The sequence below is a fragment of the Artibeus jamaicensis genome, unplaced genomic scaffold (assembly GCF_021234435.1).
Source record: "Artibeus jamaicensis isolate MK-2021 breed Jamaican fruit bat unplaced genomic scaffold, CSHL_Jam_final contig_1998, whole genome shotgun sequence".
NCBI lineage: Eukaryota > Metazoa > Chordata > Mammalia > Chiroptera > Phyllostomidae > Artibeus > Artibeus jamaicensis.
In genome coordinates, this window is record NW_026521407.1 from 10,153,625 (window position 1) to 10,180,943 (window position 27,319).

The following is a 27,319-nucleotide window of genomic DNA, read 5'->3' on the forward strand; positions in this document are numbered from 1 at the left end:
GATCACCGAAGAGGGAAGATGTCATTTCACTTCTTAACACAGGCTCCCTAGCACAGTACTTGGCATGTGGTAGGTGCCCAATAAGGTTTTGTGAACTCGGCCTTCTAAAAATGTGTCTCAGACAAAGACAGTTCCAAAGTAGGAGGAACCGATGTGTCTTGAACAACTGTTAAGTGCCAAGCATGGTCTGGGTACTGTGATGCCCATTATTCATCTGTCTCCTTCCCAGTAAGCCAAGGGGTGGATATTGTTAACAATAAAGAAATCAAAGATCAGGGAGGTTAACTAACTTCCCCCAAGTCACACAGCTATTACCTGGTAGAGCTGAGATTTAAAACCAGGTCGCCTGGCTCTGGAGACTGCTCTACTTTCATTCTCTCTCAAGCCCTCTTCTGAGTTTGTGAAATACACAAGGACCTGGCGTCTCCTTCCTTTAATAAGAGCACCAGCGGATACCTTGCGATACACCCTCTACCTCCACACCCCCCTTTAAGGCACTTGGCTGATTACAGTCATCCTCTCAGGGTCCAGAGTGATTACCAAATTCCTGGTGAGAAAAGCAGCGGTGGGAAAGGTTACAGGTGAGTGTGGAGCTGATGAGTGGCATCAGGCCTGGTTCCCACCACACTCTGCGGTGATGACAGTCCCCTCCCTGCAGCGGGCAGCCCCCTCTGGCTTAGGCATGAGGGAGCTGGAGTTCACCCAATACATGGATGGCAGACTAGAGATCAAAACAGGGATCCCTAATGCCCAGGCAGACACCGTCCCTTAGCCAGAGGTCTTCAAAGGAATGCACCAAGGTCTGGGCCCATCCGTGTTTAAACAGGGGAGGTCCACCGTTTTATTTCTCACAGAATGAAGTTCTGCTGGGGGAGAAAACCAAAGTTGGAAAATCAGAGCAACCTTGGGCTACGCTGCCTTGGATTCTAACAAATGGTTCTCGACTCTTTCCTGCCAGACTCCCTTGTAAAGAAGGCTTTTGTTTCCTGTGCATATTTTTGGTTAATTATTTTTAAATAAATAATTATGGAGCTTGTGGTAGGGGAGAAGCCTCCCACTGACCCATATTTGATCATCTGAGGGCTGGCCCGCTGCTTTCAGCCAAACTAAATAGGCTAAAACCAGAGTCTGTTTGACTTGAGACCGAATCGATGGTGGGGACAGGCTGGGGCGGAGGTGAAAACACACCCGACTCCCAGAGTTATCACCACTCTCTCAGGAGCAGAGCATCTGGGGATTGGGGGGGTAAATAGCTAGTCGAGGTGTCAGAGAAAGCAGGAGCAGAACAGGGTGAAGGGCAGGGCTTCCAAAAAGAGGCGGCAAGAAGGCCAGGCCAGGCCTCCCTCCCTCCCAAATTGCTTCCAGAGCAAACCATCCGTAGTCCACCAGGTTCGGATGCTTTGGAAACTATTCTCCATGGAAAAATAATTCCTTTCAGTACTTAGAAGCTGCCTTAAGTTGTCTAGAGTTCTGGAGTCTGAGGGCATATATCTTGGGGTGTATTCCTATACCCTCATAGTTGCCATGTAATTAGCATGGTGCTAGGGGCTTTATAAATGCTATCTCTAATATAAAAAATAAAGAAGCATTCTCTCCATTTTATGAGAAGAAACTAAGGCACAGAGAGAAAATTTCCCCAAGATCACACATCTCTTAAGAGCAAAGTCAAGATTCGAACCAGAGTTTTCTAGCTCCATAGCCCACAGTCCTCCTTGATAGAAAATTCTTTTTATTGATTTGAAATATGCCTCCCTCTTTCCCATTGAACCTAGCTCTGCTTTCTGAGCTCACAAGTTTCAGGTCTTTCCTCTTCCACATAACAATACCGTGAGCTAATGCCAGTGGAGAAAAAACCGAATTTAAGCCAGTAAGATGGAGTAGAAGGTGATGAACAGGAAGGCAGGGAGGTGCAGATCCGTGCACAGGAAGACAGACAGGACTGGCCAGGGGTGGGGTTTGGAGACGTGGAAGCCTGTCTTCCTTTCTAACTTCATGGCTCCCATTTTTCCCAAAATATAATGTCCCCGACCAATAGCCACTGAATTGTAGTGCTGCCCCCCTGCTGATACCACTCCCACCAACAGCACCTTGAATCAAAGGATGGAGAAGAGTCAAACAAGTTGCTCTTGAAGACCAGAGCCCCGCTTTAGTCTTCCCAGCCCTCCTTCCCAGCCCTCCTGAACTCTAGGTCATACCAGCCTTGAGTAATGTTCTTCAGAGGGTCCAAGGGAAACTGGCTGGGCTCTCCTCTTGGCAATCTTCCACTCAGTGTACTGGGGGCTGCAGGTTATTGCCGCTTGCCTGGGGGGACTTTGTAGTCTCCTTGGGAAGGAGGCGGGGCAGGGGGGAAGCAGACCAGCAGAATCAATCTACTTTATATAGTGACAGTTCATCTTGGGAAACTGGGCAAAAGGAGAAGTAGGGCCCAACAGCTGGCCCACCTCCCCAAATGATTTCGTGCCTAGAACATTTGGTCTCCTTCCCTTGCAGAAGAGGGTCCCCCCAGTCCTTTTTTGTCAGATCCAAAGTGGAAAACAAAAACACTCTTTCTAAGCTTGAGCTTTGGGGGAGATGTCCACCTATGCCAACTTTGTCTTTGGCTGTTTCATGGGCACATCAAACAGGACTTTGACTCGGCAAACTTACCCAGGTTCTTTGCCCAACCTCTTCCTTCGCTTGCCTGGTCTCTACCCGGCATCTTCCCTTTCCTGGGAAGTTTTGCAGGAGTGTGCTTACCTTCACTTAACCAGCACAGACATTCATTCTGGTTCCTGAGCTAGAGGGCAGGTCAGAGTAGTGAGGTGGGGAACATGCTCGGTTCTCCCTTCCCTTGCAGACCAAACTGCAGGGCTTTACTTAGCATCTACATCGACCTGTGTGGGCTGCCTGCCCACCTCCCAGCAGACAGACGCCTCTTCCCCTGTGCCCTGGAAGTCAGCCAAATGGGACCCCATCCAAGGAATGTGAGTCCCTGAGCCAAAGACTCCCCTCTGCGGCCCCATCCCTGTCCTCCGCCCATGTCCCCAGGTGGAGGACCTTTAGGGCTTAGCCAAAAGGGTCATGCACAGAAACTGATGCATTTTGCTACAGCTCTTGCAAGGGTCACTGGGCAAGTGACTCTTTGTAAAATGTGTCAGCTCATACGTTGCAGCCATACATAGTCAAGAGACACCACAGAAACATTTCTAGAAGGCATTTGAAAGAATAAAAGAAATACTCCAGCCAGGAAAGGAAGACCCTAAATCCTAAAAGCACGGTGCTCACGCAGCACCAAGCAGAATTCGTTCATTCATTCATTTGACATGTATTTATTGCGTGGCTGCCAGGTGCCCAGGCACGGGGGATGTAGCAATGAACAAGACAGAACAGATAGAAACGGCCTGCCCTCATGGAGCATGCATTCCAGAACCGAGCAGAGGCCTTTCCCCCAGAGAAAGACAGCCCGTATTTCCTGTGTGTAGATGGGGGAGGCGAAGACAGCTTTGTTTTCTTGTCATCCAGCCTTGAAAACAGGAGAAGGAGCGGGGTCAGTGTTCCAGAGCCCTGGCTGCGGCACTAATGTTTGCTGGTGGGTCTGCCTTGTTTTGCAGGAGTGCGCTACAGCCAGCAGGGAAACAATGAGGTCACTTCCTCCTCAACCATCAGTCACCACGGCAACAGCGCCATGGTGACCAGCCAGTCTGTTTTACAGCAAGTCTCTCCAGCCAGCTTGGACCCGGGCCACAATCTCCTCTCACCTGATGGTAAAATGGTGAGTACACCTGGGCCATTGTAGCCCTGGAGCTGATAAGATAAGAGGCAAAACAAACACAACTTCTCACAAGGCCTGCCGCAAACAATGAACCATTGTAGCCCTACCGGGGAAGATGGGGGCTGCCCAGAGTTGGAATGGAAGGCTGGAGCTGGTGACCCAGCCTTTGGTGGGTGGAAGAGCTGTTCGGTTTGAACCCAGCCAATAAATCTGACAGAGCTCTGCTCTCATTTTATTGATTGCATGCCTCGTAAAGGAGCAAGCCGGGTGGGACACTGTTTGTTTTGGGGCTGCCAATGACATTTGTGTTGATAAAATGTTCATTCACCACCACCCCCAACCAAGGCGTCCAAAGCCAGTTTTTTAGCCTAGAGAGGGCCTCACTTTGAAACAAGTCCCCTTTTTCTCTTCACCCCCCCCCCCCCCGGTGCTGGCAAGGAGAGCAATTAAGTGAGGATTTAGTGGATGGCAGGTAAGGAGAAGCATCTTGAGCTGGGGTTTCGAAGGACATCCGGTGGCATGCTAGTGACGATCACAGCACAACACGGCAGGTGGGGTGGGGCAGTGCTCACGCAGCAAGCAAGAAGCAGCAACTTTGAAGTTGCAATGACCCAGGTTCCAATCCCAGTTCCAGCACTTAATAGCTGCGTAGCCTTGGGCAGGTTCCTGAGCTCCTCCAGGTCTCTTTCTCTCATCTATAAAATGGAACTAGTAACCATAGGGTTATTGAGGAGACAGGGCTGATAACATGGAAAGGACTGAGCACAGTGCTTGGTAAGGTGAACATTCAATACGTGACATTGTCGTTGTTATGGTAATGTCAGTGTTACTCTCTTTAAGTGAAGATTTCTATATCCATTACCACAGTCTACACCCAGATGTAAGTGTAGCCCATTTGGTGAGGAGTAGACTTTTCGGATTTGAACTTTCAAGGTTCTAGTCCTCCAGCAACACAAGTGCAGGGGGCAGGCAGCCGATGAGAGAACACAAGCATGACGAGAGCAGTATAAGGGGGGGTGGGTGGTGGAAAACTTTAGTCTTTGGTCAGGCTCTGGGTTTCGGCAGGGGGAGGAGCTGCAGGTTCCTGGCTCCTATGCTCCAGGTAGAGCTGCATTCCCTCAAGGTGTCTGCCCCAGAGGCAGGTGGGGGCAGTGGGGGGGGGACAGGGAGCAGATGCCATTTGAGACCTTGACGTGGGTGCTGTATAGCCAACACAGGAATGGTGAGTCACAGGTGATTGAGTCCCCAGCTCCCTGAAGGGAAAACAAAGTGCAGTTTCCAAGGAGAGAGCTGGCCTCATTGACCGTAGTTTAGGGGACCCGAGATGATCTCCCTGCTAGTGATCTCTGCAAAGTAATAAATGAATGGGTGTCCCCGTGGGAGGCATTTTGCAGCCTCCCCTCTTCCCTTAAGCTTCTTCATGATGAGCGGGTTGTCTCAGCTACCTTGGGAGAGGCACAGACAAGTCTTTATGAATTCTAAAGAGTCACGTTGAGACCCACACAAGTAGGGATAAGGAATACCCGGGATTCCCTGGAGAAGGTGCCTTGTGGAAGAGGTCTTGACTTCTCAGTGCATGGAACCTTCCAAGTCTCCTCTCCCACTGCTTGAAGGCCCTTGGGGTTTCCCTTTGAGCACCCTGCTCTCATTCTCCTGAGAGGCACACTGCCTCCCTGGGGGCCAGGGCTGCTCCCAGGGCAGCCTGCGGAAACGCTTTCTTCTTTTTCCTGTTCTGCTTGGCAGTGCCCTCATGGGACTGAGTCCAACATAAATGTGTTTGGAGTTTGTAAAGTGCTTTCGCTGACTGTCCAACACATTTATGTTATCCTTGGATTGATGATTGACCAAGACAGCACACCTCAATGTGAGCAAATACCTGGAAGTTTGTTTGCAGGGACCAGCTTTTCACTAGTCTCCAACACCCTGGCTCATATATTATGTCACTATTACTGGAAGCCCAAATCCAAGAGTCTGTTTTCTGTTAATATCTAACACATCTTGGTCCAGCAATGCAAGAGGGGAATATGGTTTAAAAGAATGCAAGCAAGGGGACCAGTGTGTCTAAGTCTTGGGCTCTGTTATTTATCACCAGTAGGATGGACATTGCTTACCTCGAGTTTCCCCATCTGTAAAATGAGGGGTCGTGGTTGTGAGGACTGCTTGCTGCTCTTCTGCTCTTTGAGTAAACCCTGCACAAGGAATGACAGTTCCTGTGTGCTGATGTCCAGCAGGACTGGGTTTGGACTCTGGCTTCCTCACTGACCAGTCAAATGACACACAGCCTCTCAACTCTTCTGAAGGTCACTTTCTTAATCTGTAACATAGGGGCAGTCATCATAATGCCTTTCCCGAGGGTGTCATTATCTATCGTGAAAGCACTTTATAAACTGAAAACATGTTTAAGCTATTTTTATCATTGGTCATTCGTGCTTCTCTTTCACCATTAAAATCCAGCACTGAAATGGCAGATTATGGTCACTTCTGTGACTTTTCCTGAAGGACTGCAACTCCTAAGGGAAGTCTGAATGCATGTTACTGCCCTTTTTTTTTTTAATGATTCTGACATTTTGAAAAACAAGTCCAGCAAACAGGCTGGTTCTCTCTTGTTTGATGTGGCTGGAATTCCTTCTTGGTCACCTGACCCCTAACTTACTTCTCGATGTTCATATTAAAAACACAAACAAACCTGTTTGTTTTTTTTCTTTGTTTCTTTTTCAAATTAACCTTGGAGGCTATGAGGTTGATCAGAAGGGCAGGGCGGGAGGGAGACAGTGTCTCACAGGGGTGCTGGTGTGCGACCTATAATCTGGGCAGCCCTAGGTAACGACAGATACAGGAAGAGGGACTAGACTACCCAGAGCTCTGAGGTACGTAGCTATCCTGCCCTGAAAGCACTCTCAGGGTCCCTCATGGCACCAGAAACGTCTGAGTTAGTTCAGAATGAGAGGGATGTCCTTTCTTAGTGACAATTTAGAAGTTATTGAAAAATTATAAATAGTAAACAACTTTGTCGTGAAAAAGGTGTATGTGTGTACACGTAAAACTAATAGTTCCTTATAGTAATGGAGAAACATCAGCATCAAAGCAAAGCACAGACGGTGACAGGTCTCATTATTTAATGCTATTCAGAAAGTTCCAACCAATGCAACATAACATATACACACATTAGCACTGGCAAGGAAGAGACCCTATCAGCATTATATGCTTGTGATGCCTTTATACACTTGGAGAAATGAAGAAAATCAAAACAGAAAAGACACTATTAGGAATGAGTAAAAGGATTCAATCACCAATAAAAAGATTCAGAGTGGCCATGTATGTAGTAAATACACAAATCAGTAGCCTTTTTTTACTAATCTGTCATTAATATAATGGTAAGGCAGAATGGGGATACCTGGCACCCAAGGCTTATTTAGTAGCTTTATTATTACAATATCATCTCCTCAACAAGGAAGGAAGGAAGGAAGGAAGGAAGGAAGGAAGGAAGGAAGGAGGGGAGGGGAGGGGAGGGGAGGGGAGGGGAGGGGAGGGGAGGGAAGGGAAGGGAAGGGAAGGGAAGGAAAGGAAAGGAAAGGAAAGGAAAGGAAAGGAAAGGAAAGGAAAGGAAAGGAAAGGAAAGGAAAGGAAAGGAAAGGAAAGGAAAGGAAAGGAAAGGAAAGGAATTCTAATCTATAGTGGAAATTTGGAAAAATAGAGAAGCTCAATAATGGCTGCTCCCTGTCAACCCTTAGTAATAATTGTAGGAGTGGGGGAAAGTCTTCTATGAAAGGTAAGAACTTGAGTTCTGGAGTCAGACAGACCTAGGTTTAAAGACCAGATGTACCATTTACTACTTGTTGAGTCTTAGGCAATATACACATCTACTCTGATGTTTTTTTCATCAGTGAAATGAGATTGGCAGGAGTAGTCACCTCATGGGACTCCTGCGAGGTTCGTGACTTAATGTATAAGCGGTTCTCGGCAGAGCCTTTAGTCAGTGAGAGCTTCCCCGCTCTCACCGGGAGTCCCAGGACATTTCTTCAGTTACTATTTTTAGCAATCACTTGTGTTTAACACCAACAATATAGAAGGCCTAGAGCAGAACAGAGGATACTTCCAAAGCCAGCAAGTGACAATCACGTGATACCCAAGGGCAGAAGAATCTCTAAAACAGGCTAGTAACGCAGAGATAGTCAACACATGGAAGCACCATAAGTGGAGGGACTATTGTCTATTTTACTTAGTGTTCAATCTTCAGCACCTAGAACAGTTCCAGCCCAAGAGTAGGTGCTTAATAATTGTTATTGAGTGAATAAGTGAGTGAATGAATGAATGGATGAATGGATGGATGAATTTACCCATTAATTAGTTGTGCCAAGGAACTGCTAAGTGATGTCATTTTGGACACGGCTCTCCGCACGTCCAGTTCCACTCATGCTGCTCTTGTTTTTTCTCTCCAGCAGATCTCGGTCTCAGGAGGTGGTTTGCCCCCCGTCAGCACCTTGACAAACATCCACAGTCTGTCCCACCATAACCCCCAGCAATCTCAAAACCTCATCATGACGCCCCTCTCTGGAGTCATGGCCATTGCACAAAGTAAGTTCTGTTCTTAGTCAGAAAACCTGGGGGCACAGAGCAGCAGCCTGGGAAGTGAGTCAACAGCATAAGAAAGGACTAAAGAAGACTCCCTTCAGACTCACCCACCACTGGTAGATTTGACTCACCCTGTTTAGTTTCTTATCTCTCTCTTCGATGATATTTGGATTGTTTAGCCCAAAACAAGAAAAAGTTATGCAATGGAGTTGAATCTTGGTCATAGTTTCCCAGCTGTGCAACCTGGTTCCAGTCATCCAACCTTTATGAAGTGTAGTTTTCCTCATCTGTAAAATGGGTCGCTGATCAGTGACAGTGTGCATAGACATACTTGTAAATCTGTAAAGCATGAGTATGTGTAATTCTGTGGCTTCTGCTTTTATCTAATGTTCATTCCTATCACTTAAGTATATGGTAGATTCTACAGCAATCCCCAACCTTTTTGGCACCAGGGACTAGTTTTGTGGAAGACAATTTTTCCGCAAACAGGGTGGGGGGTTGCTGGAGAAAGGAGGTTGAGTTCAGGCAGTAATGTGAGCAAAGCTTTGCTCACTTGCCTACCGCTAACCTCTAGTTGCGCTGCCTGGTTCCTGATAGGCCACAGACCAGTACCGGTCAGTGACCTGAGGGTTGGGGGCCCCTGCTCCAGGAGGCTGTGCTGATGTTCCTTTGTATTGGTGAAGATGCTGTGAGTCCTGGAGCTTCCTTCTAAATGGGGAGTTTTGTGTGATCAGATGAGACCTGTGGCCAGCGGTTGAAAATGCAGCAAGAGGGAACTGAGGGGAATGGTCACAATCTCTGGGTCCTTAAGGAGAAACAGGTCATTGAGCCCATTAAGACAGGGAGATGGGTCAGGTCCTTCCAGCTCCAGGAGTCTTACAGGACTCAGCCAGGCTGTACCCCACCCCAGGTGGACTATTTCAGGGCACGGGAAAGCTGACGCAGTCTGTGTCTGCAGACGCCCCTCTCAGAATTCTAACCTGGATGAGTGTCCAGTGCATTCTTAGCTTCACTGTGATGGCCTGGGCCGAGCTATCCTGTGACTCTGGAAAGTACTCCTGAGAGTTCTCAGGCACATTGCTCGTCTTCCTTCCAACCCAGGACTGCCCCGTTGTGTCAGGTGCCTGTGTTGACTACCTCTCTGTTTTAGTCTTACTGTTTCCTCCCCTTCTCCCTAGTTTTTTTTAAAAATTTAAAGATTTTATTTATTTTTAGGGAGAGGGGAAGGGAAGGAGAAAGAGAGGGAGTGAAACATCAATGTGTGGTTGCCTCTTGTACATCCTCTCTTGGGGACCTGGCCCGCAACCCGGGCATGTGCCCTGATTGGGAATCAAACTGGCGATCCTTTGGTCCACAGACCGCGCTCAACCCACTGAGCTATGCCAGCCAGGGCTCCCTAAAGAATCCATAGCCAGGAGAGCAAGTTGGGTCACTTGTGAAGAGCACAACTTATATACACTTAAGGACCAGGCCCAGAGGAGGCACACAGACTTACTGAATGAGTATGTGGGGCTCTCACCCTCTCCGTAGCTGCCGGAAGTTGTGCTCCACATTTTTTTTTCGGAGGGCAATGGGAATGGAGAAAGCCCGTAGAGGACTCACAGAATGATAAATTACCTTAAATTTACTGCCTTTTCACTGGGCCCTCTCCAGAAACGTGGTAACTATACTAATGGCGCTGAGAATGAGATCCGCAGCCTGAAACCTATTTGCTTGCTATCTAGAAGATTTGATTAAAAGACCCATGGATAAGATATCCCACCTCTTTATTTCTCCAACCAAAGTGTTGCACAAACCATCCTACTTACCTTCTTTCTTCCCAATTGACTTGGCCAACACACAGTTATGTATTTTCTTTAGCACTACCTGAACTAAAATCTCCCCTGAGGCTATTCCATATTCTTCAGTCTCGTTCCTTCTCATTTTCTTCACCCATTGCTCCTCTGCCTTCTGACAATAATCCTAACCTCCTACCACGCCAGAGCGAACATCGAACTGTGTGTGTGAGCTTGGAGTGGGAGGGAGCAGGAAGGAGGGTGAGGACCACTGGCAAACTCAGCCGGTCCTCCGCGGTCCTACCCGTGGAGTGTCAGGGTAAAGACTTAGTGGCAGGCACCCTCTTTTAGCCAACTCAGTCCCATTGGCTACGTGGGCCACCGAGGCCAGGGAGAATGTGATGAATTACTTGGTGGTGCCAATTCCTCGTTCTCCACTCACCTACTGGTCTGGACAATAATGCTGCTTAAGCAGGAACCAAGGCCCCAAGACAGATGAAAAGGCCACGAGTCACACTCCAAGGGAGCTAGAATGACGTCAGCGGCTCTCGGTCCTGGAATTGAGGCACATCAGGGTCAGGGTCACAGGCTGTGTTGAAAATAAGATTCCTGGGCCTCACCTCTAAAGGTTCTAACTCACTGAGTTTTGGGTGGGGCCTAGGAATGTATAGTTAGTTCTTAAAGAGCTCGCCCAGATGATTCTAAAGCACAGGCAGGTTTCAGAACTGTGCCCTCAAATGTCATCCACTCTAAACAGGCTAATTTGCTTTTCTCCGCAGAGATTTCCTAACAGGCAGTAGCAATGGACTCTGGGGAAACAGCAAATCTGTGGGGCTTCCTAGGAGACTGAGACCCTCGTAGAAGGTGGGAGAGGGAAATAGTAACTTATCAGGGGATCAGGTGAGACCTTGGCTTGAGGAACAGCTGAGCCCCTGCCAGGAACTGGAGAGATAGTGCTATTCTGAGGGCAATCCTAGGACCCCGCCCCCTGCCCCACCCAGGAGAGCCAGGAAGGGGTTTATTCGTCTTGCCTTTTAGGTTCCTGATAACAGTATCAGCTAAAGCTCTGAAGAGGGCATTTTGAGCTCTTCGTGCTATCTCCAGAGAAGACCCCCCACAGACCTGCTTGTGAAACCCTCCCCATTTCAGGACAGGCTCTCTGGGGGGCCCTTCCACATTTGCTTAAAAGAGGCCTTCTTCTGGATTTCCCTCTTCATTTTCATTCTCCCCTCCCTACCTTCACCCCCACTTCCCAGAAAGCAAGGCCAGAGGAACACTGGCGCTCCAGGAAAGAGGCTGGGGTAGCTCCCCCGTGCCCACCGCCCGATAATCTTGCCCCCACTCCCACCTGCCTCATCTGGCTTCCCCAGAGCCCTGCCCAGGGAACAGATGGAAGGCGGGGACCAGGGAGCCAATCTTTGCAGTGCTGGCCCCAGTTCTAGGGGGGCCTCAGCATACAGACAGTACAGAACCAGACAGGTCCCCCCCATGCCCCCAGATCAGAAAGATGGCAAGACGCACTATAACCGCCAACCTCTAACTTACTACTTCCTCCTCCTCCCAGAACCTGTTCCTTTGGAGGCCACAAGCCTTGGTGTTACCAGCTAAAATATGCCCACTTTACAGCCTGGCTGAACTCCAGGGTTTTTCCCCCTCTGCTACAATCAGGAGAATAAGCACCCAGACTCCCTCAGGGTGTTTGCTCACACTGCCAGATAAGTGTCTTCGGACTTCATACTCCCAGGACTGTGGGGGCTGTATTATTTTGTTTTTAATCAGTGTGTGTCTCTGCACACTCCTGCCCTCTGCTGGACAGACAGAGCTGGACAATAATCTGTTCCTTAGAGTGACTGCCTTTAACTCTGCCCTGAGGGCCCCACCAGAGCAAGCCTCTCTCAGAAGCAGGCATGGATGGAATGAGCAAGTAGGTCAGCTTTCCCAGGGGCCTGGCAACCTCAAGGGAATGAAGTTTGGGAGGTCATATGACTTTGGGAGACTCTGGCCTCAGTCAGATCTGTTTAAAGCCCATTTCCATCTACAACTCACCATGGAATTTGGAATTTGAGCAAGTCCCTTAATCTCAAGCCTCAGTTTCACTGTCTGTAAAAAATGGGCCTATAAAATCACTTGCCATACAATCTCTCATGTAACCTGCTGAGCCCAGTGCCTGAGACATAGCGGGGGCTCAGCTGATAGCTATTGCCATCCATTTACCTCTCCTCATTGCTGAAGCCATCACTGATCTTTCCCTCTTGCCCCCACAGGCCTCAACACCTCCCAAGCACAGAGCGTCCCTGTCATCAACAGTGTGGCCGGCAGCCTGGCAGCCCTGCAGCCGGTGCAGTTCTCCCAGCAGCTGCACAGCCCGCACCAGCAGCCCCTCATGCAGCAGAGCCCTGGCAGCCATATGGCCCAGCAGCCCTTCATGGCCACTGTGACTCAGCTGCAGAACTCTCACAGTAAGGACCTGGGCGTGCCGGAAGGAGTGCAAAGGGCCCTCAGCAGCCACCCTCTGCCCCTGCTGGGTCTGTGCTTTCTCTGAAGTTGATCGGTTTGGTCCCTTCTTCCTACCTATGCCCAACCAAGACAGTTTTTCAAGCATAACTCTTGGGTGGTGCTATGCCTTTTCCATTCTTCTCCTCTACCCTCAAGATTCCGGGGAAAGTTTAAACAGGACGATTGAGGCCTCCCTGTAAGGGGAGCTGGAGAGAAAGAGCAAGGGTAGTGTGTATGCCGGACATGTGCCCCAGTTTCCCGCTCTGGCACCCGTGGATGTCACCAGTCAACCACAGCACCTTTCCCAATGAGCCTCAGTTTAGCCTTTTCAGTCCAAAATTCCGAGAAACCATCACTCAATGATTATAGGTGGCATATAGTTCTCATCCTATTTACTCCCCCTGGAGTTGAAGAAGTTTCTAGAGACCCCATGCCTTCCAATTTACACACTCCAAGCATCGTGAATTATGAACATAGGTGGGAAATACCAGCTGTATGCCTCCTGGACAAGGAATATTGGTGTTTCTGCTCCCCCTGCCCCCCGAGGCTATTTCCCATCTCGTGTCTACACCTACCCTAAGTCTACATTTCAATGACTTCTTTTCCACCCAGCTCTAGCCCCTGTAGCTCTCTCCACCCCCATCCTGAGCCCCTGGGCCCCAGTCCTCTGGCCGGATTAGGGTGTAGCCCCTGGCCTACCACTTTGGGGAGAAATCACGGAAAGGATAGCTTCCCTGAGTCAGGCATGATCCCACAGGAACATCAGAGAAGTCTCTGAAATAGAGTGGTAGTCATGGAGTCAGACAGACCCAGAGTCAAATCCTGGCTCTGAGACTTACCAGCTGTGCAGCCATTGGTATGTTTCTTAGCCACCCTGAGCCTCCATTTCTTCATCTATGAAATGGACATAATATGCATATAGAGTGATTCTGGAGGTGAACATAGTTGCGAACTGTGTTTGGTAAGCATCGAGAGTTATAGAGGCCCGAGCGGCCGTCAGTTAAGGGCTCCGTAACAGGAGGCGGCGGCAATGAGGAAGAGGGTTTCTATTTCTCCCCTGGCTGCCTCAGGTGGAGCTGAGGGAGGCGCTCAGGTTCAGCTGCCCTCTGTCCTCTGGGCTCTGCCTGAGCCCCCTGCAGGCCTGTGGAGCTTGTTTCTAAGCACCATCTCGCATTCCAATCACATTTTCGTGGCTTCTAAAACATCTGTCACAGCCTGTCACAGGGTCTGGGAGTTCATGTGCCCTAGTTCCCTGCTTCTCCGGGCCTGACAGTCTGCTCCCCACGTGCCCCTGCCCCCTCACCTGGGCTGGCTTTTTCCATGGCTTTCTGGGTGGGTGGGACAGTCAGAGAGTGATCACCAGCGATCTATGAACCGCAGAGGCCCAGCTGGCCTGGCTGGCTATGAAGAGATAGCCTGGCAGGAAATTACCAGCCTCCCTCCACAGGAATGGCAGGCGAAGGCAGCAGGCAGCAGGCAGTGACCTTCACCCCCGTTCCCTACTTAGAGGACTCCTTGGTAGAACAGGCTGGTCCTTCCCCTAAGGCCAAGCATCCACATGCTTTCATTAGTCGGTCATGTGGCCTAGAATTTACATAAATCTCAGGGATAACTAGTGTGAGTCCAAAGGTTCCGGATTTGGTGGGCAAGTCCAAAGAAAAACTAGAAAAGGAGTCACATGTTCCTGGAGGTTATATTTGATTCTAGTCTCCTTTTGTCTCTCCTTCATATTTCTGGGGTGTCAGAAGGCTATGATGTCAGAAGGCATTTTAGCACCAACTGGAAAGCCCAGAATGATATTGATTAATGATACCTATGTCTAATTACAATTATTAATTAATCTATAATTGCTAGCATGAGCCCTGGTGCTTGAGTCCTGGCTGAAATGGTAAGCACGTGCCGGTCGGCTCCTTTGTGTTTGCCAGCTACTTAGAATTTTTTTGACTTAAAATCTCAGAGGTCCCACATATGCCCAGGGGTCACTTGGTGGTCCCCAGGCATCTCACACTTTATTGAAAGGCAGAGGAAGAGAAGTGCTGTCCACCACTACAGACTAGGCACTGCGCAAGGCCGTTTATTTATTTGGTACAAAGCGCTTTGAACATGATCTCTTCTAACCCTATAACCGATATCATTCCCCTACTTCTGGCAGGAAACTGAAGCGCGGTAACTTGGTTAAGGAGCCAGGATTTAAATACACGGCCATTCTTATCACCACATCACACTGCCTTCCCAAACATCACCATCGCCACTACCACCCTGCCCCTCTTTATCTGCCCGGGGTCATGGGAGCTGCAGTGTGGGGTGGCGTGGGAAGGGCACACGCCTGTGTGATCTGCACCTTGATTTTGTCTTCACTGTCTCTCCAGTGTACACACACAAGCAGGAGCCCCCCCAGTACTCCCATACCTCCCGGTTCCCATCTGCGATGGTGGTCACAGATACCAGCAGCATCAGTACACTCACCAACATGTCTTCCAGTAAACAGGTAATGCCATTGGGAAAGGGTGGGTGGCGGGTGGGTAATGACTAAGGCTATCGATGTATAGGGAGAGTGGCAGGTTTGGACTCAGCACAAGTCTGGGCCTTCTGTGGCCCCCTGTTACTTGTTGAAGGAATCTCTGAGGCCATGGGCAAGGAAGATGGGCCACAGGCTAAAGGGGCTTATTGTTCCCCTGGTGCCCTCAACAAGAGCACCAAATGAGGACTGAAGTGTGATAAGTCACTGGAACCTGGATTACACAGTGGATTGCCAGTGATCTGTGGAAAAGGTATTTCCAAAGAGAGCTCAGGAAGTCAGACCCTCTGGAGTTTCATGCTTTGAAAGAGGGAGCCCTAAAGATTTTTCACAAGTGAGTCATGGAGAAAATGAGTAGTAAGTCAGGGATCCCGAGGCTGATTTCCTCAGTCCAGGACCCATTCTGGACCCAGAATGCTGTAAGCTCCAAAGAATGACCCAATCCCACCGCCCCCTGGGGACTCCCCAGTAGACAGCCTGTCCTGTCCAAGGGCCTGCATCCACTTGGGGTTTTATCAGAAGAACGTAGAATCGACTTCCTGGTGCGGTGAAAGTGGGGAATCCAGAGGCTTAGTCACTGTTTCAGTTGATGACTGATGCCCCCGTCCACACAGAGGCGACGGGGTAATAAAGACAAGCAACAGCAGGGCTCATTGCTGAGCTCGGTCAGCTGGACGGCCACGGGGCACTGAGAGTTGGAAAACAGGACGAGATTTCTGGACACAGATGACGATTCCAGAATAATACAATAGGCCTTTTAGTGGCTGGGCTCTCTGCCTTGTGGGAACTGTTTAGCCTTTATTGATTACTAGATAAGTAGGTGACAGACCTTGAACTTCATGTCAGAGGCTCTCAGCAGGGTTTGGTCTTGTTGATGGTCTTTTTCCCATCTGAGCTCTCTGAACCACACCTCATCCACTGCCTTGTGCTTCCCACAGGTTCTTTCATGGGCTCAGGGTTCTCTGCCCTCCCCTTTGCCCCCATCTCCTCCTGGGTCTGCAGTGTTGTGAAGCAGGAGGGTTCTATACCTGGTTGTACCACTTGCTTGGTGACCTTGACTTTCCTGAGCCTTTGTTTTCTCATCTTTAAAACAAGAGTCGTAACACCTTGTTGTGGGGATTCAATGAGGTCACCCAGATTAAGTACCTGGCAGGTGCACACGTGCGTGTGTGCACACATATGGCCTATGCAGCTGGGCTCTGAAGTTGGGGGGTGAGGGAGAGGTGTGTGGGACCTGCTTTGCCACTCTTCTCTCACCCAATGGAAGATGAAAGAACCCCCCTCCCGTTGCCTTGCCCTTCGACTCTGTGATTTCCCACTCTTTGTAGTGAGCAGGGAAAACATTTATCTGTGCTCACCAATCTCAATCAGGGGGGCAGCCGGGGGCAGCCATGCGCAGCAGGCCTGCTTGGGAATACCTTCCCCTTTGAAAGGTTTATCAATCCATCTGCCGCTTGGTCAGCCCTAGACAGGACTGTGATTAATTATTTCTGTCTTTCCCAAGTTGACTTTGATGCTTGCTTGTTGAAACAAGTCTCTGGATTCAGGAAATGGTCTCTTAATCAAAATACTTCAAGATGCTCTCTGAGACACTGTACCAACCCCCAAGTGATTTCTCCCCTCCACTGGACAGAGGGGCCAGCTGGCCTTGAAGCTGCATGCATGTCCCCCTACAACTACTGTGACATTGTCTCCAAGTCCCCACACATTTCAGGAGTCTGGTGACAGACTCACTTCCAGGATGATGATTACATTTAGTGAGGATAAAGCTATTAACGTGGCATTTTGCGGTTTGTACTTCTCATAAACATCATACCATCATTTTCTCTTTACTGAAACCTCCTAAGAAATACAAAGAAATGAACTAAGGCTTAGGAATGGGGAGTGCTGTGCCCAAGGGCACGTGTGATAAATTCTAGAGCTGGACCTCCAGACTCTGGTCTTTGACGAAATCCTGGACTCTTTCCACTTAAACAACCCTTGCCTTCCATTACCCATCTTTAAAATACCCATGGTAATTGCTGCTCTTGTGGTCTTTAACAATCAGAAACAAGAGTAAAAATTAGGCCCACGTATTATATTTCAATCTTAAGAGAGAATGAGAAGGGCAGAATGAAGTAGGAGTGTAAAGGAACCCAGGGTAAGGGAAATTTGTACAAACTGTTCCAAAGACACAGAGTCAAAAGTGAGTTCCAAAAGAGACCTGATGGCAAATCTGCTTGCTTTTTCAGTTTTTGTTTATTTAAAAATATTATTTTCTAAAAGGACTTTCGAGACTATTGCTAGGAATCAGGGGCACATACACTGAGGAGGAGGAGGATCCTTGGTCAAATATGATGGGAGAATGATTGATCTAAACAGTTAAACGCCATGAGGCAGCACTTCCAGAATCTTTTGGGTGGCATGGAGCCATCAGTGTGCACCTTGCTCTTCAGTGATCGAGTCAAAGTGACACATCCGGGACAGTGCTCCTTCCGAGCCACCCTAGAGTGTGGGGAAAAGCCGGTGGATCGAGCTGATCCCAGCTCCTCCACCCCTTGCTACATGACCAGGGGCAATAGACCTATTGCTGTAAGACAGTTTCTTCATCTCTCAGGGGAAAATTCCACTCCAATCTCACAGAATATTCAAAGTGCCTAAGAGAGTGGCTGGTACACAGTCCAGTTCTCAAAGTGGTAACCCCCTCCCTTTTCCTTTCTGTGATCCTGTAGGAGACACCTTCTATCCACTCTTTCAATATTTAACTCATTGCTTGGTCTACATGTGCTGGAAGTTGGCTCTGACAATAAAATTTCTCAGGATTAGGACTGTCTCTTAAGCGCATCCCACATCTTGGGCTTGGGCTGCAGATCACTGCTTCCCGTTCTTCTGCTGACACACAGATGCCTTCTAACCCACATCCCAGGAAAAATGCAAATAGTTCAGGAGCTTCTCCCAGTACCCAAGCCCTTCGTGCTTAGCTAAATGCTTGAGCTATAGTAGATGTTTGATAAATATGAATGAATGAATGAATGAATTCAGAACTAGCATTTCTGAGTGCCTCCCATTTGCCAAACAGTACTCCAGGTACTTTTCCATCTTACCTTTCCTGGGTAATCCTCCCACCCATGCTGCAAGGTAGATATTTTTATACCTGATTTACAAAGCGAAAAACTGAGGTTTAAAGACAGCGAAAGATCTGGTCAAGTTCACACAGATGATAAATCTGGAGCTAGACTTCCAGATGTTGGTCTTCTCACTCCAAATCCATTCAACAACACTCACCTTCTAATATATATTTCTATGCACCCATAAAAATGATCTAAGGTTATGCAGGTACATAAGACTAAAGCCAGCATTTGAACTTGTATCTATCTAATCCCATTATTTCCACTGGTCAGGATAGATGTGCCCCAGGGCCTTGTGGAGCATGTTTCAGGAACTTCAGCTAGGACTTTCTCATTGGAGATCCTGCAGCTTCTGCCAGCTGTCCTTTCCAGAGCTTAGCCACCCCCACACCCCAACTTTTGTGTGCTGGCAAGTTACTCTCTGAATGGGTTTGTGCCTGAGCTCCTTCAAAACAATGCCCTGCCAGTTTGGAAACAAGACCACAGCAAGCAGCGACCTTGGTTAGAACAAGTGTGGGCAAGCTGTGAGCTGACTCCTGTTTCCACGACTTCTCTACCCACCGCTCCGTTTCCCAGTTTATAGAGAGGTCAGGAGAGGTTTCTCAGAGCAGTCAGTAGTCAGGGCTGCTGACAAGGAGGAGGTGGGAAGCCTCATCATAAACCCCCAGCAGCTCTTCCCCAGCCACCCAGCCTTCTCCACTGGCAGTGAGGCAGTGTGGTCTGTTTAAGGGTGCCGACTTGGGATTTGGGCAGACCCAGGCTCAAGATTCTTTCACTTCCCTCCTGTGTGACAACAGGGAAAAGTCTTAGCTTCTCTGAGCTTCAGTGTCCTTACCTGTAACATAAAGATAATGATCCCTTATTTCATGGGATCATTGAAAGAACTAAATGCAATCAGTCTTGTAAAACACTTAACACTCAGTGCTTGACATGAAACAGCCAGTCCCTGGCAGCTGGGCCAAACTGGCTTCCCCTGCCTGCAACCCCGAGAGTCTCTCAAGCTTAGAAAAGAGGATTCTAAATGGCGAAGAGCATTTACTCCTCCATTGCTGTACCGGAGGGTAGCAGGAAGTGATCTTCCTTGTAGTTAAGAGCACACGCTTTCCTGTTGTGAGGCCCTGGTTGGGCAAGTTACTTAGAGTCTCTGTGGACATCAGTTTCTTCACCTGTAAAATTGGAATTATATTCACTTACTTTGCTTAATAGAGCTATAATTAATCAAACTTCAGTGAATAATAATAGAAGTGAGTTATTTACACTCACTGGCTCACGTCCTTACCCCCAATTCTCTCTCGAGAAGACTCCAGACTGGCTTTTGTCCTAACATTCCACGGAAACCTCTCTTGTCCATTTCACCACATTGCCAAAGTCAGTTGTCACTTTTCTTAATTACTTATTTATTTTTTAATTACAGTTGATGTTCAATCTTATTTTGCATTAGTTTCAGGTGTACGGTATGGTGGTTGGACATTTACGTAATTTGCAGAGTGGTCCCCTGATAAATCCAGTGCCCACCTAGCCACACACACAGTTATTACAATACCATTGCCTGTGTTCCCTGTGCTGTACTTCATGTCCCCGTTACTATTTTCTAACTGCCAGTTTGTACTTCTTAGTCCCTCCCCCTTTTTCATCTAGTCCCCCAACCCCCTTCCCTCTGACAACAGCCATGAGTCTGTTCTTTGTATCTGTGTGTTTGCTTCTGTTTTGTTTGTTCGTTTACTTTGTTCTCCATCATTTCACATATAAATGAAATTAAGTGGTATTTGTCTTTCTCTGACTTATTTCACTTAGCATAAAACCATGTTGTCACAAATGGTAAGATTTCATCCTTTTTATGGTTGAGTAATATTCCAGTGTGTGTGTGTGTGTGTGTGTGTGCACTATATCTTCTTTATCAATGGCCACTTTTTAATCTCTGTGTCTACCTCTGACACAGCTAATCACTGCTTTCTTTTTTCACTTCAATTTTGGAACATTCTCCATTTCTGGCTCTCCTCCTATGACATTCCACATTCCTTGGCAGGCAAACTCATCTACCTCGTATTTACTTGTTGGAGGGTTACTCTCTTCTTAGTTGACTCCTGGGTGACCTCACAAATCCCACGGATCAAGTGTACACACTGGTGGATTCTACACTGCCGTCTCCAGTGAAGATCTCTCCTCTGAATGCCCATTCACACCCCCCGAGCTACCTCGGCCTGCACACGTGCGTGGCTAATCTATCCGACAAGCCTGTCAGACTGGACCTGCCTATCATAAGAACTCATCTGTTTGCCCCTGTTTCTCCCTACTCCAATAGCTTCTTCCTTGGGCTTCTCCATTTCCAAAAATGGTGCCAATTGTTCAGGTGAGATACCTGAGGGTCTCATTGATTCTTCTCTCCATACCCCACATTCAGTCCATCAATAAGTTCTGCTGGGGATCCTCCAAAATGCACCCTAAATCTACTTCTCACCGCCCCATCAGTTCAGCCCCCCACCTCTCACTGACCTCCTGCTGTGGTTCCTGACCTCCCACTCCCACTTTCACTCTTGCTCCACCACCGTGGGTATGGTCCATTTACCACATGGCAGCCAGAATTCTGTCTTTAAAAAGGAAATCAGTCATGGTAGTCCCGTGTCAAAACTTGCCAATGGCTTCCCATTGCAACCAAACTGAGATGGGGACTTCCAAGGCCCTTTGTGCTCAGGCCAAGGCCAGCCCTGCTGTTCTCACCTCCTTTCCCTCCTCCCTCTTTCCCCTGGCTTCAGCTGAACCAGATCCCCATGGGATCCTGCTGCAGAGCTCTGCATTTCTGGTACCTTTGGCCAGAAGGTGCACTCCTTAAGGTGCACCTTTCCCTGCTTGCTCCCTCATTTCGTTCAGCTCAAGTGCCTCCCTCCCTAAATTATTCTCTTTTCCCTTGAGTCACCCTAGCCTCTCACCATGCTTATTTTTCTATACAGTATTCATTCCCACCTAAGGTTTTATACATATATAAGTATAATTGTTGCTTGTTGTTCAAAGCCCTCCCTGAAAGGATGAGAGGATGTGAACAGTGTCTTGTTCACAGCTGTATCCCCAGTGCCTGAAAAGTGCTAAGCCTGAAGAAGGCACTCAGATGTGCTAAATGAATGAGTGATAATTACCTGCCTCAAAGGGCTGATGTAAGAACTCAGTGCAATGACGTGAGTAAAGCCCTTACTTAGCATGGTGCCTGGCGCACAGTAGGACCTCAATAAATGTTAGCTATCACCATTATGTAACAAATCCTTTTAGAATGAGGACATTCTTAACAATTGCCACAGACACCACACCTTTCACACGGGGGGCTCTGTAGTCGGTCACTCAGAGACCCTGTGGGCAAGGCCCCCCGTGGGGCCGCGTGTGCTGCGCCTTCGTTCTAAGGGACCACAACCTCCCTCTTATCAGATGTTTGTGTTTAGACTCTGAAGGGGGCAAATAACTCTAGTTCCTTTGACAACATTTAGGGCCCTGCCACCATTTTATTATGTGAGCAAACATTTGATAGCTGGGGAGCCCGTCCCTAATGACAGGTCATAGAATCTCGCTGGCGTCTCCTTATCTGCCCTCTTGTTTGCTCTTCTATTGAGACCTGCAAGGTCAGAAGCCATTTTCTCTCTCCTCCACCTGAAATCTGAAAATTGGAGAAAAGGCTGATAGTGGGAAGTAAAGAGACGTGCAAGTGGGGGCGGGGGGAGGGAGGAAGAGGAGGCAAAGGGTATCAGAGGACCCTGATCAGGGCCTCAAGAATTTAAAAGGGACAGCAGCCTGCCTCGTCCTATGAATGTACAGCTGCCTCCCACTGTGAGGGGTGTGCACGGCCTGGGGTTTCCTGTACAGCGGCCTCGATGAGAACAGTCATGCCAGGGACTAGTCTGAGTACTTCATGTGTGTGGGCCCATCTAATCCCTCAACAACCTCCATTTTATAGGCGAAGAAACTGAGCCACAGAGAAAGCAACTAAGAGCTCAAAGCCAGTGGAAGGCTCCTAACCTCAGGGCATTTTAGGAAGAACGAGTGCTGGGGAGGCACCCAGAACAGGTTCCAATCTGGCTCCACACCCTCATAATCCTGGAGTTTTGGACAATCCACAGCCTCCCCTTAAGCCCTGTTTTCCTAATCTGTAAAATAAACTCAATGGAAACCTCACATAGGGTTATGGTTGGAAGGAATGACTGATGAAATGATGATAGATGGCAGGCCTGTACTAATAGTGGTAGGTGCATGTGTATGTATGTGTGTGTGTTTGGGGGGCGTCTTGAGAGAATAAGCCACTAAACCAAAAGGCAGAAGCTTCCCCTGAGATGCCAACAAAAGTGAAAAGGAAGGAGACAGAGGGAAACAAAAAAAGGGCTCCCTGGAAGGGAACGAAGAGGAGTGATGTCCCATGACAGCTGAGATGAATGAAGCCCAGGGCTCTGGAAGGGAGTCTGTCTGCCCCTGATGCGGATGGGGCTGTGGCTCCTCTCAGGGACTTCTCGTCCATGCTGGGGTGTCTCCCCACCTCCCCAGCCCACCGGAAAAGTCTGGCATCAGAGACCTTCAGCCTTTGGATTTCTTTCTCTATCCTCCAAGTTCCTTGTCCCAACAGTAACAAACCTTAGGAAGCACTTTGCAGTTTCCCATGTTCCTTCCCCGATACATCATTGGAGCAAGTGTTGGTTTTCTCCTGTGCATTACGGCCTTGATGCTCCAAGTAGATCAGCAACATCCGCACATCCTGGGAGCTTATTAGAAATGCAGACGCTCAGGCCAGCCCAGGCCCACTGACTCAGAATCTCCATTTTAACAGGATCTCTGGTACTCATAGGTCCACTAAAGTTTGGGAACCAGTGGTCTCGGAAACTCTGCTCTTAGAGGTCTCACTTCCATGAGAGGCAAGAGCTGCCCGCCCAGCTGCTGGTGCAACCACACTGAGCATTTTATAAACACCACTCTCACAGAAAGAGGAGCCCAAGTTCAGGATAAAGGTCAGCGAGTAAATGCCTATGTCGAGGTCTGTGGCAGTCTCTTCTCTTCTGAAGTGTCTGGAAAAGCCAGCTGGCAGGTTTTGCTGAAGGAAGTATGTGCTTCAGGCAGCAGTACCGCAGACCTGAGCAGGCACTTGAACCCCAGCCCTCCACTCCCAGCTTTTTGCTGGCCAACTTGGGTCCCAGCTCCCCTAGAGAAGCCAAACTAATGGCCCATGTCCCTGCCAATCACACACAGCTGAGCTCTCTCTCCTTTCTCTCTGCAGTGTCCTCTCCAAGCCTGGTGATGCCCACACATTACTCACTTTGTGCGCAGCAGCAAGGGTCCTATTTTCCACACCGTCACTCTCCGGGCAGCTGTCACCGAAAACCCCAGTGACCTGACAGGCACCTGCAAGAGGTCCCTGCTTACCTGACATCCTGCTGGTACCTCGGACAATCTGTTCTCAGGAGACGCAGCCTGAAGCCCAGCTTCCCTTCTATGCAGTATTGTCACGATGCCTCTCCCAAGATGTCAAGTTCTCCCATCCATCGCGGAGGTGGGAGACAAGAAACCGTGGGAGAGGAAGAGAGAGCCGTAGAGCCTACGTTGTGCTTCGTCGAACAAACTGATGTGAAAACTTGAATCTGTTACTCAGCTGAGGAGAGAACACGTGCTGTTGAACTGAGCCAAACACACTGTAAATACCAGCCCTCCCTCCCCCAGCCCCTCCCAGCTGATCTTCAGATTTCTTTTAAAGAAGTAAATTTGTCCAATGGTGTAAACTATAAACTACTGTAATTAAGTGCAATTTCCCCTCTTCTTCCTTGCCCCTCTGTCGTGTATAAAGTATGAAAGTGACTATTAGTTTTCTTTGTAAAGGTCAGAGTTGAATTTTCAAACTGATTTGCCCCTTTTCCCTTCCCCTGTGGAGAAATATTCTAAGTCGGAAGTGATACCCTTGCCCCCTCCCTCAGACCTGGACACACACAGGAACACTGTGTATTTTGGACTGACTGCCAGCGAACTCCAATCTCGTGATGTACAGTCACACCTCTGGATCCCGGGAGGAATCGAACACAGTGTCAGGGGAACGTCCTAGCTTCTCGTGGGGCTGGGGGGTTCAGCCGATGCACCCCCAAGAAACCCCAAGGCAGGGAAACTGGCTGTTTGATAGCAGGAAAAAAAAAAAGTTGTCCTTTCAGAAAGCCTCCCATTAAAACTATTTTATCACTGCCCAGAGTCTCATATTTCTGTCTCTGACATTTCCACTGACACCGTTCCGCCAAGGACCCCGAGTCCCTGCCTCCTTGGAATTTTCCGCCTACTCTGCTGGGCACCCTGCTGCATATCCCTGTGTCTCTGTGTGGGCTTTACTGCTGAGGTAAGGAGACCTGATTCTCCCAGCCAGACTCCACAAGTCCATCAGAGGGGATCTGGCCAGACAGGAGCGAACACCTCTATAATACTGTAATAACTATGTATGGGGCCTGGTGGGTACTGGACTTAACAGGGGAGTCACCTAAGTTATATGTCTAACCACTGTGCTGTACACCTGAAACTAATATAATATTGAATATCAACTATGATTGGAAAAGAAATAAATAAAACAGGGACCTCCCTCCACTGGCTGTAAAAGGGGCAAGGAGGCCCACTGTGAGTGGGTCCAGGTGGGAATTAGCCACTCTGAAGATTTCATTTGCAACTAAAAACCCCGATACCTTCCTCTAGCACCTATTGGACCAACATTTCCAGGGTCTGTCTTCACACCCTGAGTCCAGGTTAAAAGACAGATGGTTCCATTTATACCATGCCTGGCTCTCTCTAGGGTGAGCTCTAGGGAAGGCTGATGTCATTTTAACATCCATGGATAAGAGATAAAACTAAGAATGAAAACCCGCCTTAAAATGGATTAAACTTGTCTATGCCAAACAGTGGATTATTCTCCTGCAAGTCAGAGATAACCGGAGTATTAGCTGCTGAATTCAGGTGGATAAAAACACAATGTAGGGAGCCAGGGAATGTGAGCTGAGACCTCCAGTTGGGGGCAGGTCTTTGATATTCATTTTGGAGCCGGAATGACTTGATTAGAATCTACACCCACCTCCTAACCCAGTACTCATTGTCCTCCGACATAAAATTGGGTGATAACATAGCACCTACTGTATAAGGTTGTTTGAGGAGTGAGTTAATATAAGCTAAGTGCTTAGCAGTCTGCCTTGTATATTGTTGAGTGCTGCTGTTCATATTCTTTCATCCCAGAAGGCCTTCTCATGTAGTCTCCTAGATCTGGTTGATATTTCCAGATAACCACATCGCAAACTTCATCCTTGGTAAAGAAAATCGCCAATAATTGGTTAAATGATTTTGTTCATTTCTGTGTGTGTGGCAAATCCAGGAGTGAACCAAAAATGAGTCAGGAAAAGGAAGTCTGAGGACAGAGAAAAGCTTTGTCCCCTTAGGGAAGGAAGAAGGTAGAATGTGGTGATTTTGCAATGAGTGTGAGGGCCACAGAGAGCCAGGAGGCTGGGACTAAAGGGGGCTTGTGTGCTCTTCAAAGTGGGTAAAAGGGGGGGTCATGGAGAAGTGCAGGGAGCAAGGAAGGGAGTGGGTCAGGGGGACAAAGGCAAGCGTGAACTTCACGAGAGAAATCAGGGCAAACGTGTCACCTTTGAATGAGGAATTCATTCAAACAAACACCATTGAAATCTGCTCTGGAACATAAGAGATCGCCAGTAATCAACCCCACAGTGGCATACGTCATGTCCATGTCTTTGAACGCTTCAAACGTGTCCCAAGTACGTCAAACAGGCTGAATATTCATCTCTCTCTCTCTCCTACCCTTCTCTCTTTTTCTACCTCTCTCTCAGGTCGTTCTGGCTAGGCAAATACTAGATCGTCAGCCAAGATTTATACCATGACTGTATTTAATACATGAATCTTTGGAGTGTACGGAACTCCACTCGCACCTGATGATCACTCTTTCCTGGGTGCGTGTAAAGTGCTATGTGCAGGAACATGGAGGGAACGCTAGGGGAGAAAGAGCAGAGCAGACGTGAGGGGACAACATGAAAAGCAGGAATCACCAAAGCAGGTTTCCTGCATGTGTGTGTTTATGCCAACAGATCACGCAGTGTCAATAAATACAAGATACTTCTTCACCGTTTCCACATAGTTAATTTTCTTTGGCCAGATACGTACTATTATGTTCCCAAAAGGTAGATTTCTTTCCTGTGTCCTATGGTTCAGACATGTTTCATAAGCCAATTATTATTAAATTACTCCCAATTAATTATGAGAAGGATAAAAAAAGATAAAGCTAATTTTTAATTTTATTTTTCAAGTAAATTTTATTGACTATGCTATTACGATTGTCCCATTTTTTTCTCCCCTTTATTCCCCTCCGCCCTGTGCCCCCCCCCACCTTGGTTCACATCCATGGGTCGTATAGTAAAATGACAACGAACTCCCAACTATCAACAACTGAACCTTAAAAAAAAATTTTTTTTAAGACAAAAAAATAATCCCACACTGTAGAAAGCAGGCCTTGATTTCCTGAGTTATTATAAGACCTTCTATATGTCTTTTTAAAATTATATTTTATTGATTATGCTATTATGGTTGTCCTGATTTTTCCCCCTTTGTCCTCCTTTTTCCACCTCCACACAGCACCCCCCACTTCCTCAGGCAATCCCCCCACCATTGTTCATGTCCATGGGCTGCTCCAAAGAACTTACAGTGTACTTTACATCCCCGTGGCTATTCTGTAACTACCTGTTTGTACTTCTTAATCCCCTCACCTCTTTACCCATTTCCCCACACTCCTCTTTCATCTGGCAACCATAAAAATGCTCTCTGTATCCATGATTCTGTCTCTGTTTTTCTTATTTGCTTAGTTTGTTATTTCCAGATTCAATTGTTGGTAGGTATGTATTTTTTGCCATTTTATTGTTCATAGTTTTTTTTAAGATTTATTTTTTTAGAGAGCAGGGAGGGGAGGGAGAGAGAGAAGGAGAGAAACATCAATGTGTGGTTATCTCTTGCATGCCCACAACTAGGGACCTGGCTCATAACCCAAGCCTGTGCCCTGACTGGGAATTGAACTGGTGACCCTTTGGTTCACAGGCTGGCACTCAATCCACGG

General features: G+C 48.1%; 1 protein-coding gene across 6 annotated transcripts in view; it reads left to right on the forward strand.

Annotated features, from left to right (window-relative positions):
• HNF1B (HNF1 homeobox B) overlaps window positions 1-24,407 on the forward strand; it is a 51,470-nt gene extending 27,063 nt beyond the window's left edge. For 2 of the 6 annotated variants that reach the window (XM_053657193.1, XM_053657191.1), the window contains exons 5-9: window positions 3,591-3,751; window positions 8,194-8,326; window positions 12,363-12,557; window positions 14,964-15,082; window positions 23,462-24,407. In XM_053657193.1, the coding sequence (XP_053513168.1) occupies window positions 3,591-3,751; window positions 8,194-8,326; window positions 12,363-12,557; window positions 14,964-15,082; window positions 23,462-23,482 (629 nt within the window). In that variant the 3' untranslated portion in view covers window positions 23,483-24,407. Of the gene's footprint in view, window positions 1-3,590; window positions 3,752-8,190; window positions 8,327-12,362; window positions 12,558-14,963; window positions 15,083-23,461 lie in introns of all 6 variants that reach the window. The other 4 variants (XM_037163730.2, XM_037163729.2, XM_053657195.1 and 1 more) reach the window with 3 other exon arrangements.
• Window positions 24,408-27,319: the final 2,912 nt, after the last annotated feature.